The 13,432-nt window shown below is 38.1% G+C and overlaps 1 protein-coding gene across 1 annotated transcript; it reads left to right on the forward strand.

The window, feature by feature from the left end:
- Nucleotides 1–1,529: 1,529 nt before the first annotated feature.
- On the forward strand, nucleotides 1,530–12,440 carry Rsph4a (radial spoke head 4 homolog A (Chlamydomonas)). Its single transcript, NM_001162957.1, has 6 exons — nucleotides 1,530–2,257; nucleotides 4,486–4,720; nucleotides 5,432–6,169; nucleotides 7,925–8,069; nucleotides 9,381–9,498; nucleotides 10,755–12,440. The coding sequence occupies exons 1-6, from the start codon at nucleotides 1,575–1,577 to the stop codon at nucleotides 10,984–10,986; spliced, it is 2,151 nt and encodes a 716-aa protein (NP_001156429.1). The 5' UTR covers nucleotides 1,530–1,574; the 3' UTR covers nucleotides 10,987–12,440.
- The last annotated feature ends 992 nt before the right edge of the window (nucleotides 12,441–13,432 follow it).

Below are 13,432 nucleotides of genomic sequence, written 5' to 3' on the forward strand. Positions count from 1 at the left end.
AAGGGAAATTGGTCTGAAGTTCTCTTTCTTTGTTGGGTCTTTTTGTGGTTTAGGTACCAGCATAACTGTGGCTTCTTACAACAAATTATGTAGTGTTCCTTCTGTTTCTATTTTGTGGATTAGTTTGAAGAGTATTTGTATAAGGTCTTCTTTGACTTTGGCTAATGAAAGCTTGCTTCTTGAAGAGAAGATGGCAACTCCATGGAAGGCTTGAGGGTTTCCTCAAATATATTTATGATACAGAACTAAGAATTTTGTATCTGAATACTTTTTATTTATACACTTGCATTATGTCAAGGTCATATGACATTGAGCTGAAGAGATAAAGCCAAATAAAGAATTTGTTAGAGATTCGCAATATTATATAAAACTTATAAAGTTAAACTTGTAAATGACACTGAAATTAAGGTCTCAGAAACTTATTGAGGGCACCTATAGGGAAATACAGAAAAACAAATGTGCATTTGCATTTAGAGTCATGCTATAGTGTTGAAGAACTCTTAGAACTTAATTTGAAGCATGATGGACTTTAATTTGATCCATGAATTTAGCTCCTCAGAAAAGAAAAGCAAAGCTGCATATTTTGATAGACTAGGTAATCATTTTGGTATGATTAAAGATCACTGGGCTATAAATGTTTGTCTCTACACCTAACATGCCCATCTTTGGAGCATTTGTGAAGCAGGTAATAGCTACACTCTAGTTTAAGTACTGACAACACTGAAATAAAGAAAGCAAACAGCAGAATAGTATGCCAAGCTCTTCCTTGGGTCTTTGGAAGCAAACATGGGTGTGTTTCCAACAGAAAACTATAGTTTCGAATAAAACTATCTTTAAAAAATGTAGAAGGCTATGGCATCATGTCCTAATAGGGAACGTCCCTGGAATGCAGAGGCCTTTGGTTTCATACTTACCACCCAAATAGTAGGGAAAAGAGAATGAAGAAATGCTGTTTGACTTTATGCATTTATTCTCCCATTCTTTTTATTTAAATATTTTATTTATTTTTATGTATATGAGCACTCTATCTGCATGTACAGTTACATGCTGGAATAGGACATCAGATCACATTATAGATGATTTTGAGCCATTATGTGGTTGCTGGGAGTTGAACTCAGGACCTTGGAAGAGCAGTTAGTGCTCTTAACCGCTGAGCCACACTTTATATACATTACTCATACTTCATATCCATAACCTAGATCAAACTGTCAGACCTTTAAAGACCTCCAACACCGGATCACAGTTCCACCTTTGCTCTCATCTTGCAGGTCTTGGTTCCCAAAACAAAATAAAACAAACAAAACGAAAGGTAGGGTTCGGATTGGCTGAGCTAGGAAGAGGGACAGAGACTTCACCAAATCACAAAACTAGTCCCCTCCCTAAAATCCTAGCAACAGGGCTGTTTGATTTTTACACAGAGACTGCCAGCCTGGGGTTGCTATGGAGACCGGACGCTTGCAACCTGTGGAGGCAGGTTGATTAGGAATTGATTACTTAGAAGATCTCAGCAAAGTCCCGTGTTGTTTCCTTCCATATCGTCACGCTCCGTTCACGTGACTTATTTCTTAACTCCTATGGAAAACTCTACCTCTCTGAAACAAGAAAAGGAAAATCAAGAGCCAGGGGAAGCAGAGAGATTATGGCAAGGAGAGTCAGACGTTTCTCCCCAGGAGCCTGGTCCCCCATCACCTGAGTACCGGGAAGAGGAGCAAAGGACAGACACCGAACCCGCACCCAGAATGAGCCCCTCTTGGAGCCACCAGTCTAGAGTCAGCCTGTCTACGGGAGACCTCACCGCTGGACCAGAAGTGTCATCCTCCCCTCCCCCTCCTCCTCTGCAGTTTCATTCCACTCCTCTCAACACTGAAACTACTCAGGATCCTGTAGCTGCATCACCCACAGAGAAGACCGCTAATGGAATCGCTGACACCGGGACACCTTATTCTGATCCTTGGGAATCATCTTCTGCTGCAAAGCAATCAACTTCTCACTACACAAGCCACGCCGAGGAAAGTACTTTCCCGCAGTCTCAGACACCCCAACCTGACCTCTGTGGGCTAAGGGATGCCAGCAGGAACAAGTCCAAGCACAAAGGGCTGAGATTTGACCTTTTACAAGAGGAAGGCTCAGACAGTAACTGTGACCCAGACCAGCCTGAGGTTGGAGCCAGTGAAGCAGCCCAGAGTATGCTTGAGGTGGCCATTCAGAATGCAAAAGCCTACCTGCTGAGTACCAGCAGCAAGTCTGGCTTAAATCTGTAAGTATCACAGTGGGGGTGGGGTGACAACAAAGGGGGTGGGCAGGAGCAGAGTAAGGTATTTCTGTGAAAATTTGTTGGAGGCAAAAAGAGACTAGAATCTGAAAGGATTTCTTTTGAAAAAGAAAGTTACTGGGTGTGGTGGCAGAGGCTTTTAATTCCAGAACATAGATAGGGAGGTAGAGGCTAATAGGCTATAGGCCCACCTATTTGCACAGCAAGTTACAGGTCACCCAGGGCAACACAGTGGGACCCTGTCTAAATGTAAAAAGTTGGTAGACAGACAGACAGACAAAAAGGAGTAAAAATAAAATACAAAGGTAGTAAATTAGTGAGATAAGTGCATTTGACACGTAAAACTGGGCCCCTGGTAATAATTGTTTTAGGTCTTTGAAGACCCTAGACACATAGGTTGGCTGGTTGGTTGGTTGGTTGGTTGGTTGGTTGGAGGGGTGGGGTTGTTCTTGTTTGTTTGTTTTGTTTATTCTTGGCTTAGAAGAGATTGTAAAGTCATGAAATCTAAGCATGTTCCCAGGATGTTTGTAGATTGTATAATTGCCTATAGTGATAGCGTGCATTCTTGTAACCAATTGAAAACTTGTATAGCTTGATTTTATGTTCATTCCCAGGCCAGTGCTATGGTGACCTTCCATCCTCGTTTTCTTAAGATTGTCCTAAGATTTGAGCACAGAAAGTCCTGCATCTTGTATTCTACAAGAAAGCAGAAAACCTGATTACTTTTAAAACATGCTAGGTCTTTCTTTTAAACATGTGGTAACCAAGTATCCAGGTATGGTCTTGATGTCCATTGCAGCTTTAACATGAGAACTCGTAATAGTGTAGCTTTCTAGAAATTCTTGCTTCTAAACAACTGAACTGTGTGTCTAGGGTTTTCAAAGACCTATAAGTCTGGTGCCTGAGAAATACAGATTGCCTCTTGTGAAAAGTACAATTAATTGGTGAGAGGATAAATGAAGTTCTACTAATTTAGTTGTGAAATGGAAAAGAACAAAATGCTACATTCACCACTTCAGAGGAAGATCACACATCTAATAATATTTGTGCGGCACAAATCGGCCTTGGTGGAGGAAAAATAGAAGGACACAAAGTTCGGTGGTAGAGGAGGGCGTGATGGATCTGAAAGAGTTGGGAAAGGGAAGGTGAATACAGTCAAACACATAAAGTTCTCAAAGAACTAACAAAAATAGTTTTAAGAAGGGGGAAAGTAAATAATTTGATGACTTATCTTTTAGTGTATGTGGGTAGAATGGCAATATGAAATGCATTCTTTGGGGTCCTAAAAACATTGTTACTTTCAAAATATGATGTTGGGGTTGGAGATTGGGATCAGTGGTTAAGAGCACTAGTTGTTCTTGCAGATCAAGATTCAGTAGGCAGCACCCAAGGTATGCACAACTATCTGTCAACTCCAGTTCCAGGGGGTACAGAGATACAATAACTTCTGACCTCCTCAGGAACCAACACGCAAATGTTGCACACACATACAAGGAAATGCATAGAAAAACACTCAAATAGATTAAATAAAATAGATTTGTTTTTTTTAATGTAGGAGCTGGAGAAATGGCTCTGCAATAATGAGATTCATGTTCTTTCAGAGGACTAGAGTTTGGTTTCCATCACCCATATCAGGCAGGTCACAAGCAACTATATTGCATATTACAGATCTGACATGTTCTAGTCTCCATGGGCACTTACTTTCACATGCAAATACCCACATGCATAGACATAATTGGAAGAAAAGATTTTAAAATACATAAGATAGTAAGGATATAGCTCTTAAAGAGTTAGTGGGATTTGGATATCTAATTATATTATATTTCACATAAAATATAATATATTTGGATATCTATAGGCAAGGATGGAGAACAAAAAAGAATTTAAGGTAAGAGAGTAAAAACTGTTCATCACTGATGGTATATAGCTTATAGCTAAGAGATTCCATTTTGAGAACTGAAATGTGAAAATAACTGATTTGTACTGTATATCATGCTACTATGTTCTCCTCTACTATCTTAAATATCTACATCATATTAGAGAACTTACTTAAACAAATTCTAGATTCCATCTGGAGTGATAGACAATACCTTCACTTAAATTCTCTTAAGAGTTCAAAATTTTTAACTTCCCTAAAACCCAACTGGATTCGCATCAAATCTTGTTTAAGTGTTCATGATGTATATGTTATCTGGGATTTTCTATTTACATAGATATGACCATCTTTCTAAAGTGTTGACCAAGATACTAGATGAGCGTCCTGCAGATGCTGTTGACATCATTGAAAATATAAGCCAAGATGTGAAAATGGCACATTTTAATAAAAAATTAGATACACTCCACAATGAATATGAGATGCTTCCAGCATATGAAATAGCAGAGACACAAAAGGCACTTTTTCTCCAGGGACATTTGGAAGGTGCTGATTCAGAACTGGAGGAGGAAATGGTAAGTGATTACCAACTATCCCAATACGATTAATGAGCACTAGGACTCAGAGATGAGTGGGGTTCGCTTTATGAACACACCATTCTAATGCTCTCGAATAGTAGTAAATGATGACCAACAAGATGCTACTAATGAACACTGGCATCTCAAGGGCAGGTGAAATTTGCTTTATAAGCACACCAATTAATTGTTTTAAAGCTCTATAAATAGTATTTGAACCCAATTTTTCTGACATCCCTTCAAGCCTTTTATAATCAATGCATTTCACTATAATCATGATGACTTCTCTCTTCTTTCTTTCTTTCTTTCTTTCTTTTTTTTTTTTTTTTTTTTTTTTTTTCCCGATACAGGGTTTCTTTGTATAGCCCTGGCTGTCCTGGACAGGCTGGCCTTGAACTCAGAAATCCGCCTGCCTCTGCCTCCCAAGTGCTGGGATTAAAGGTGCCACCACTGCCTGGCTGCCTGGTTAAATTCTTATCATTAGTAATTATTAAATTCTTTCTAAGAATCCTATAAAAATTGTAATATCAACGAGTATACTACACAATTGTTGTAAGAAGTTATACACTTGAGGGAAGAACTGAAGTTTGGGGATTAACACAATTCAGTAAATATCATGAAAGAAACAATAGAGCTAGAATCAAGACACAGAAAATAGGCAAACATTCGTCTTATGAGTAAAACTTTTACCACAGATATTTGTTTTCCTAGGCAGAAAGTTCTCTGCCCAATGTGATGGAATCAGCTTATTATTTTGAACAAGCTGGAGTTGGTTTGGGGACAGATGAGACTTACCGAGTATTCCTCGCCCTCAAGCAACTTACTGATACACACCCAATCCAAAGATGTCGCTTCTGGGGCAAGATCTTGGGTCTGGAAATGAACTATATTGTTGCTGAAGTGGAATTTCGTGATGGTGAAGATGAAGAGGAGGTGGAAGAAGAAGGGATAGCTGAGGAGAGGGACAATGGAGGAAGTGAGGCCGGTGAAGAGGAGGAGGAGGAATTACCGAAGTCCTTGTATAAGGCCCCACAGGTTATACCTAAGGAAGAAAGTAGAACGGGTGCCAACAAGTATGTCTATTTTGTTTGCAATGTGCCTGGAAGGCCATGGGTAAGGTTACCATCAGTTACACCTGCACAAATTGTCACTGCAAGAAAAATCAAGAAATTTTTCACTGGGCGACTAGATGCAGCTGTCATAAGCTACCCACCCTTCCCAGGAAATGAGAGCAATTACTTAAGAGCACAAATTGCCCGCATTTCAGCAGGGACCCATGTCAGTCCTCTAGGATTCTATCAGTTTGGTGAAGAGGAAGGAGAGGAAGAAGAGGTGGAAGGTGGTCGAGACAGCTATGAGGAAAACCCTGACTTTGAAGGCATCCAAGTGATTGACTTGGTGGAGTCTCTATCCAATTGGGTTCATCACGTGCAGTATATTCTTCCTCAGGTATGGGAGTATTCAGGTAGTACATAGATACAGATTTAAATGGGATCTAAAATTACTCTATTTGTTATATTTTAAATATTGGTGTGTATTAACTTTGTCAATAGTTTTTACTCTACTATATAAAATGTTTATGTAAGAAATACTAAAACATTATGGCAGAAACAAAATCCAGTTTTTTACAGTGGTTATACATTCAGACCTTCTTGTACAAAGTACACTATATGTAATCAGTTATGTATCTAAATACAAGTGATTCATTCCTCACCAAAACCCAGTGAGAGCAGGACTACCTTTATTTTTATACTGAGGGGTTGAGGCAGACTTGTCGGGAGAAATAGTAAAACAATGTTAGCTAATACATTCATTATAGAGTGAGATGTGAGACAAAGGACTCAGAGCCATTACCCTGAAACATCTGCTACACTCCTCCATCACAGGTAGAAAATCTTCATCCTCAATCAATATAGATAAAAGTTGCTTCTGAATATTCCAAGTAAGAGTCACTATTAGAGAAATTAGAACCACAATCTTGTCCCATTGAAAATTTTGTTACTGATAATTAGCATTGGAAAGAAATACAAGAGAAAATAACTGGCTAAATATCATCAAAATGCATTATATAACTGTACGAAAGCTTCGCAATAAACAATATTTTTCAATTATTATATGCTAATAAAAAAACAAATACTAAAAAAGAATACTGTGAAGGCCAGATATGTACCATTCTTAACCATTTAACTGGAGCCATCATGGCAGTGTCTTAAAACTGTTTATATTTTACGAATATTCTATAAATAAGGAAGTATAAGAACTGGACATGAGTGTTCATCTGAGTGTCCTTTCTGATCTTCTTAAACACCCAAGTTTGGTTCCTCGTATCCCTGTCAGATACCTCATTGCTTTAGGCTTGTGATTCCAGCTTCAGGATATCTGATATCTTCTTCTGACCTCCATGAACACCTGCACACATGTGGCACACACACACACACACACACACACACACACACACACACACACACACACAAAAACACCAAACCCTTAAAAAAAGAGGAAATTATAATGATGATTTTTTTTTTGAGACATGGTCTAATTATGTCTCTTTGACTAGACTGGTTCTTGCTATGTAGATCAGACTAACCTTGAACTAAGAGATCTTCCTGCCTCTGCCTCCTGAATACTGGAATTAAGTGTGTACCACAATATCTGACCTTAATGATGGAATTTTAAAATGTTGAGTGGTCTTAAAACCTTTCTGATGATTTCTAATCTAAAATAGCATATCAATCAAATCGATGAGAACATTTTTAAAGAAATTAAAAATGTATGTATTTTTGAAAACCATCATTTATTTCATTCACATAAAGAATTGCAAGCTAGCAAAATGTATTACTATCATTTCCACTCATTTTGTGCCCATATTAAAGCATGCATAGACCTTCTAGTTCTGTAGCTCCAAGAAATAGAAACATTTTGAAATAACTAGTATAGGTTTGTTATGTGCTTCTTGTAGTAATTTAGATGGGATTAATACTTGGCAAAAGTATAGAGAAAGAGTAAACTGTGTGTGATGATGTCAGCAAACCTATCACTCTGAAAGCTGAAGCAGGGAGATCATATAAAGTGACCCTGTGTCAGAATAGTTGATCCATTTCTCCCACAGAAAAGTATCATCTTGATAACTATGAACTAATATGAATATTCTGAGATTTGTAGCATTTTCATTAATACATCAATCCTTGCAACATTCATTGCCAGGGTCGCTGTAATTGGTTCAACCCTATACAAAAAGATGAAGATGAAGAAGAGGAAGAGGAAGAAGATGAAGAAAAGGGGGAAGAACCTGACTACATAGAGCAGGAAGTCGGACCTCCTCTTTTGACACCAATATCTGAAGATTTGGGTAAATTTACATGACTGTTAATGAGGAATTCATAAACTATATGTTACACACATTGTGTAGTAAATATGGCACCATTGGAGACTCAAAAAATGGGCAGGGAGATAGGTCTCATCCCTTCTCTCCTTCCTGGGTTCTGGAATGCTTTCGCTACACTGCTATGCCATGAAAGGAGCTGAAGGGGTCATGCACAGAGCAAACATAAATGGGCGTAACTAACTGGAAAGGTTGGCATCATTCTTTCCTTGTATTCTGTGTATCACACATAGCATAGCTACATTATTATATAAAATAATGTAGGAGGTCTGTACTTGCCTCTTAATCTATACTAGTTTCTGTATTTCTTCCTATATTGTTTTGCTTGAAACTCATTAGTGTCTTCCACAGTAATGAATTGCCTTTCCTTTGGTTATCATACTCTTCCCCCTGACTATACAAACCTTTTCTTTTTCTATTAAACCATTAAAATTTATTTTAAAATATATAACTCAGTATTGACATTTTTAAGTCCTCAAAATAATTTATATAGTTAAATGCCTCTTTAATATACATGATGTCTTCTAAAGCTAAAAGTAGTATGCACTCAACCAGTTTTTAAAATCTATTTGGAATATTAAACATAGAAGTAGAAAAATAATCTCTTATGAGTCCTCTTATGAAAGGAAATTGTAACAGGTTCCTGATTAGACAGAAACCATTTCATCTCCAAGGGAGAATACACAGTGTAACTGTGGCTTCATAAAACGAATTGGGTAGTGTTCCTTCTGTTTCTCTTTTGCGGAATAGTTTGAAGAGTATTGCTATTAGGCTTTCTTTGAAGGTCTGATAGAACTCTACACTAAGCCCATCTGGTCCTGGGCTTTTTTTTTTTTTTTTTTGGTTGGTTGGAAGACTGTTAATGACTGCTTCTATTTCTTTACGGGATATGGGACAGGTTAGATGGTTTATGTGGCCTTGATTTCACTTAGGTATTTGGTATTTGTCTAGAAAATGGTCCATTTCATTCCAGATTTTCCAGTTGTGTTGAATATAAAACCTTTTCTTTAGTAAAGTCTTTGTTGCAAAAATGTTTATGAATATTTTTATACATTTATACATAACATATATGCATGTATATATGTGTACTACATGTGCATGCTTAAAATTATATTGGTCTAGAGTATTCATAAAGTACTCTTGATTTGATATCAAGCTGTTTTTAATTTTGTATAGCAAATGTTGTTGATTGCTTCATATTTATAAAAATCACTTCGGTTACCAGTAGATTCTCATCTGTTTAAGGGTTAAGTTTGTAAATTTCTCATTGGGTTCCAGGGATTCAGAATATACCCTCTTGGACAACACAGCTGTCTTCAAATCTCATTCCACAGTATGCCATTGCTGTCCTTCGCTCCAATCTTTGGCCTGGAGCATATGCTTTTTCCAATGGCAAGTAAGTATCTGGCCACTTACAAGGCCATTTGTAACCAAACTCAACAGCTTATATTTTGGTTGAGTGTAAACCCAGTGCAAGCTTCAGCAGGACATAAGTGGAAAGGGGTTCATTTACCCACAGCAGGTAAGTAGAACATCAAAATCCTTTTCTCTAGTCAAATCTATTGACCACCTCCCTGGTCAAAGGACAGAAGAAAGATAGTTTTGTTCAGGGAGCTCATCTCTTCATCCAGGGCAGGCATACTCCTGAGTGTACTAAGTTGTAAGCAGAATATTCACAACCATATTCAACTTGCAGTCATAATCAAAGAAGCAAAGATAACACATGTTAAGGCAAGTTTAGCAGAAGGTCACAAATTATGTGGTTTATGATTTAAATCCTAGACAGAAATGACTCAGCATGGTCAACTTGGTAAGGAAAGAATATGATGAAATTTATGAAAATTAAAACCCACACAAAGAAATGAAAGCCATGCTTTTATTTATTTACCATGATAGCTTAAGGAAGAGAAAATTTGACTTTTCACCCTCATTGTTCTCTTCCCCGGGTCAGATAGATTTGAAGAAACAGATATGTGGGTCTCATGAGGTCACCTCTTTGAGTGGGAATCCCATGAAAAAGGCTCAGGAACTTTTATGAGGGAGGGGGTTGGGACTGTGTGTAGGAATGGGGTTTTAGCCTGAGATAGAACACTAAGAATAAAGGCGCTTGAGTTAGGAATGCCAATGTTAAGAAGAAAATGACCCACGTTGTGTGCAGACAGAATCCTTGACTGAAATTCCCTTTAGTAAAGCGGGGGAGGAGCTCTGTCATTTGGTTATGCATTATATCTATTGTAGGATGGGGTGAGGCCTACAAGGTGAAGCCTCTGCAATTTCCTATGATCAGGCCTGAAACAATAACACAATTTTTAGCCACACCTCTTATTCTTCACCCAGCCAAGGGATAACAACTTTTGAATTTTTGTGAAAAACCTCTCTAAAAGATTAAATAACTGGAAGCCCATTCTTGAAGGAGTTCTAGATGGAGGGTGTACATCCACCTAAAAAGAAACTGGCCCTTTGTCTTTCATAACCAACTTAGCAATTTAGATCAAATAATTTCATGTAATTAATTTCATGTAGTGCTATTTCACTCTAGCATTTTAAATGCCATTAAAAAATTATGGTTCCAATATATGGAACAACACATTATTACTATAATGGGGTCAACTCTTTGTAAGAGACATAACTTTATTTCCTTTTCCCTTATAGGAAGTTTGAAAACTTCTACATAGGCTGGGGTCATAAGTACTGTGTGGAGAATTACACACCCCCAAGCCCACCACCAGTTTATCAAGAATATCCCAGTGGACCAGAAATTACAGAAATGAATGATCCCAGTGTGGAGGAGGAACAGGCTTTCAGGATGACACAAGAGCCAGTTGCACTTTCAACTGAGGAGAACGAAGGAACTGAAGATGAAGATGAGGACGATGAGGACTAATACAAAACTAGCCCAACCTTTTATGGCACTAACACACACAAATCTTTTATGGGGGACTGATTTTATAGATGCATATATTGAATACACACACACACATATATACACACATGTGTGTCTATGTAACACACACACATACATACTTTGAAGATGATGGTACAAAATATTCCTTTAAAGTTACCAAGTGTGTGGGGGGGCAGGGATGATAAACAGATGTCTCAGTGTTTATAAAAAAATTTTGCTCTGAGGACAGGAATCCAGTTGCTAGGACCTATGTCAGGGGGCTTACCACTACCTGCAACTCCAAGTCTAGGAAATCTAATGCTCTCTTCTATCCTCCACAGGCACAGCACATGTGCATGTTTGCTAACACAAGTAAATCTTCCAAAAAGATTTTAAAAGCTAGATGTGGTGAAATAAACCTTTAACCCCAATACTTGGGAGGCAGAGGGAGGAAGATTTCTATGAGTCCAAAGCCAGCCTGGTCTGGATAGCAAGCTCCAGTGAAGCAAACACACACACACACACACACACACACACACACACACACACACACACACACACACAACACGAATGATATTGGAAACTGTATATAGAACTGCCAGTATTTACAGAAAGTAGCCAGTGGATTTTCCAGAAGCTCACCACATCACCGTTTTAATGAATATAGCTTATGTAATTAACACTTATATAATCATGCTTTGAAAAGATCTCAATTTCTGTTTTCTTTTTCTCCTTGACAGGGTCAAACTATATAATTCTGGCTGTCCTGGAACTCGCTATGCAGACCAGGTTGGCTATAAAATCACATAGAGAGGCCTCTGCCTTTTAAGTGCTAGGATTGAAGGTGTGAATGTTCAAAGTTAATTTCCAACATGGCAAGTATTGATTGCTATAACTCACAATGCTTCTAGGAAAATTCCAGTTTTTGAGTGTCAAGGGATATAGAATGCAAAACTTTGATAACCTGGACTAGAAAGACTCAGTGGTTACCAGTACTTGTTACTCTTGCTGAGGACCTGGGTTCGATTCCCAGCATCCACATGATAGCTTGAAATCATCAGTTCTAAGGGATCTAGTATCCCTTTCTGACATCCATGTGTAACACACACACACATGCAAAATACTCATAAACAAACCTCTAATAACCTAAAGCATTTATTTTAGCCTGTCAGAACTGGATGGAGATGTATTAAATCTGTAGTTGCTTGTGCTGAAGCCAATGAAACTGTGTATAAATACTGTGCATGTGCACGCATTCTCTTTCCTGGGTGAGTGTTCACAATTCCATAAGTGGAATAAAACCTGTAAGGGCATTCAAATGTTTAGAGTTTTTGTTTTTCCCCAACTTCTCCATCAAATTTCTTCTTCATCCTAAATTAGTCAGTGGAAATGAATTACTTAGAGATGGGAGGTAGTGTTATCCAGACACTTTAGACTTACGTTCTCTATCACTCTTAAAAAAAAAAATTCACTAAAAAGGCATTTAGGATTATTACTTTATGCGTATGGATGTTTTGCCTGCATGCATGCAAGTGTACCACATGTGTGCCTGAAACCTAATGAGGTCAGAAGAGGGTGTTGGGTTCCCTGGAACTAGAGTTACAGACGAGCCACCAAGTGGGTGCTGGGAATTGAATCCAGGTATTTTCACAAGAGCAAGTATTCTTACTCACTGAACCAACTCTTCATCCCTGACATTTTAAAATTTACATGTGATTGTGAATAAAAGCTGTGTATTGTTTTTATTAAAAAGGAAATATAGAATTAAAGAGACTACAATTTGGTGAGAGGTGTGATACAACAAAACAAGGGTTCCACAGATCAGCACTTCTCAAACTCTGTACTAAAGAACCAATTAAAAACAACTCAATGGGGTGCAGAACTGGGTCAGAGTAAGAGCACTTATCACTCTTGCAGAGGAGAGTTCAGATATCAGAACTTATATTCAGCAGAATCAACTACCTGTAACTCCAGCTCCCACAGATATGATAACTCTTTTAGCTTCCACAGACTCTGCATGCAAGTGCACATATACCCACAAATAAAAGCAATTCTTAAAAAAATGATTCAATTTTGTAACTTTTAGAAAACAACCATAGCAATTCACAATTTTCCATTTACCTTGTCATAGAATGAAACTTTGTAGATCATTGGTCTACATTTATTAACACTGAGGTAAAGTAATTAGGTGTGTTTGCCCCCATACTTAAGAGCCACCAGATGGACTGCCATGGGGAAAAGGCTCCTAGCAGCAAGGGGTGCATTTTGGCAAGAGACTTTAGGTTGAACACAACTTCCAGTAAAAGGTATAGGGCTAGTTGAACCTATAGAGGCAAGGAGAGACTAGATAGAGTAGGAAGGCCATGACCCCAGAGACTGATCTGACAGAAGTAGGGAATGAAGAGACAATCACAAACACAAAAATGCTGGGATCAGGGAATCTGGA

Source organism: Mus musculus, chromosome 10 (genome assembly GCF_000001635.26).
Source record: "Mus musculus strain C57BL/6J chromosome 10, GRCm38.p6 C57BL/6J".
NCBI classification, from domain to species: Eukaryota; Metazoa; Chordata; class Mammalia; order Rodentia; family Muridae; genus Mus; species Mus musculus.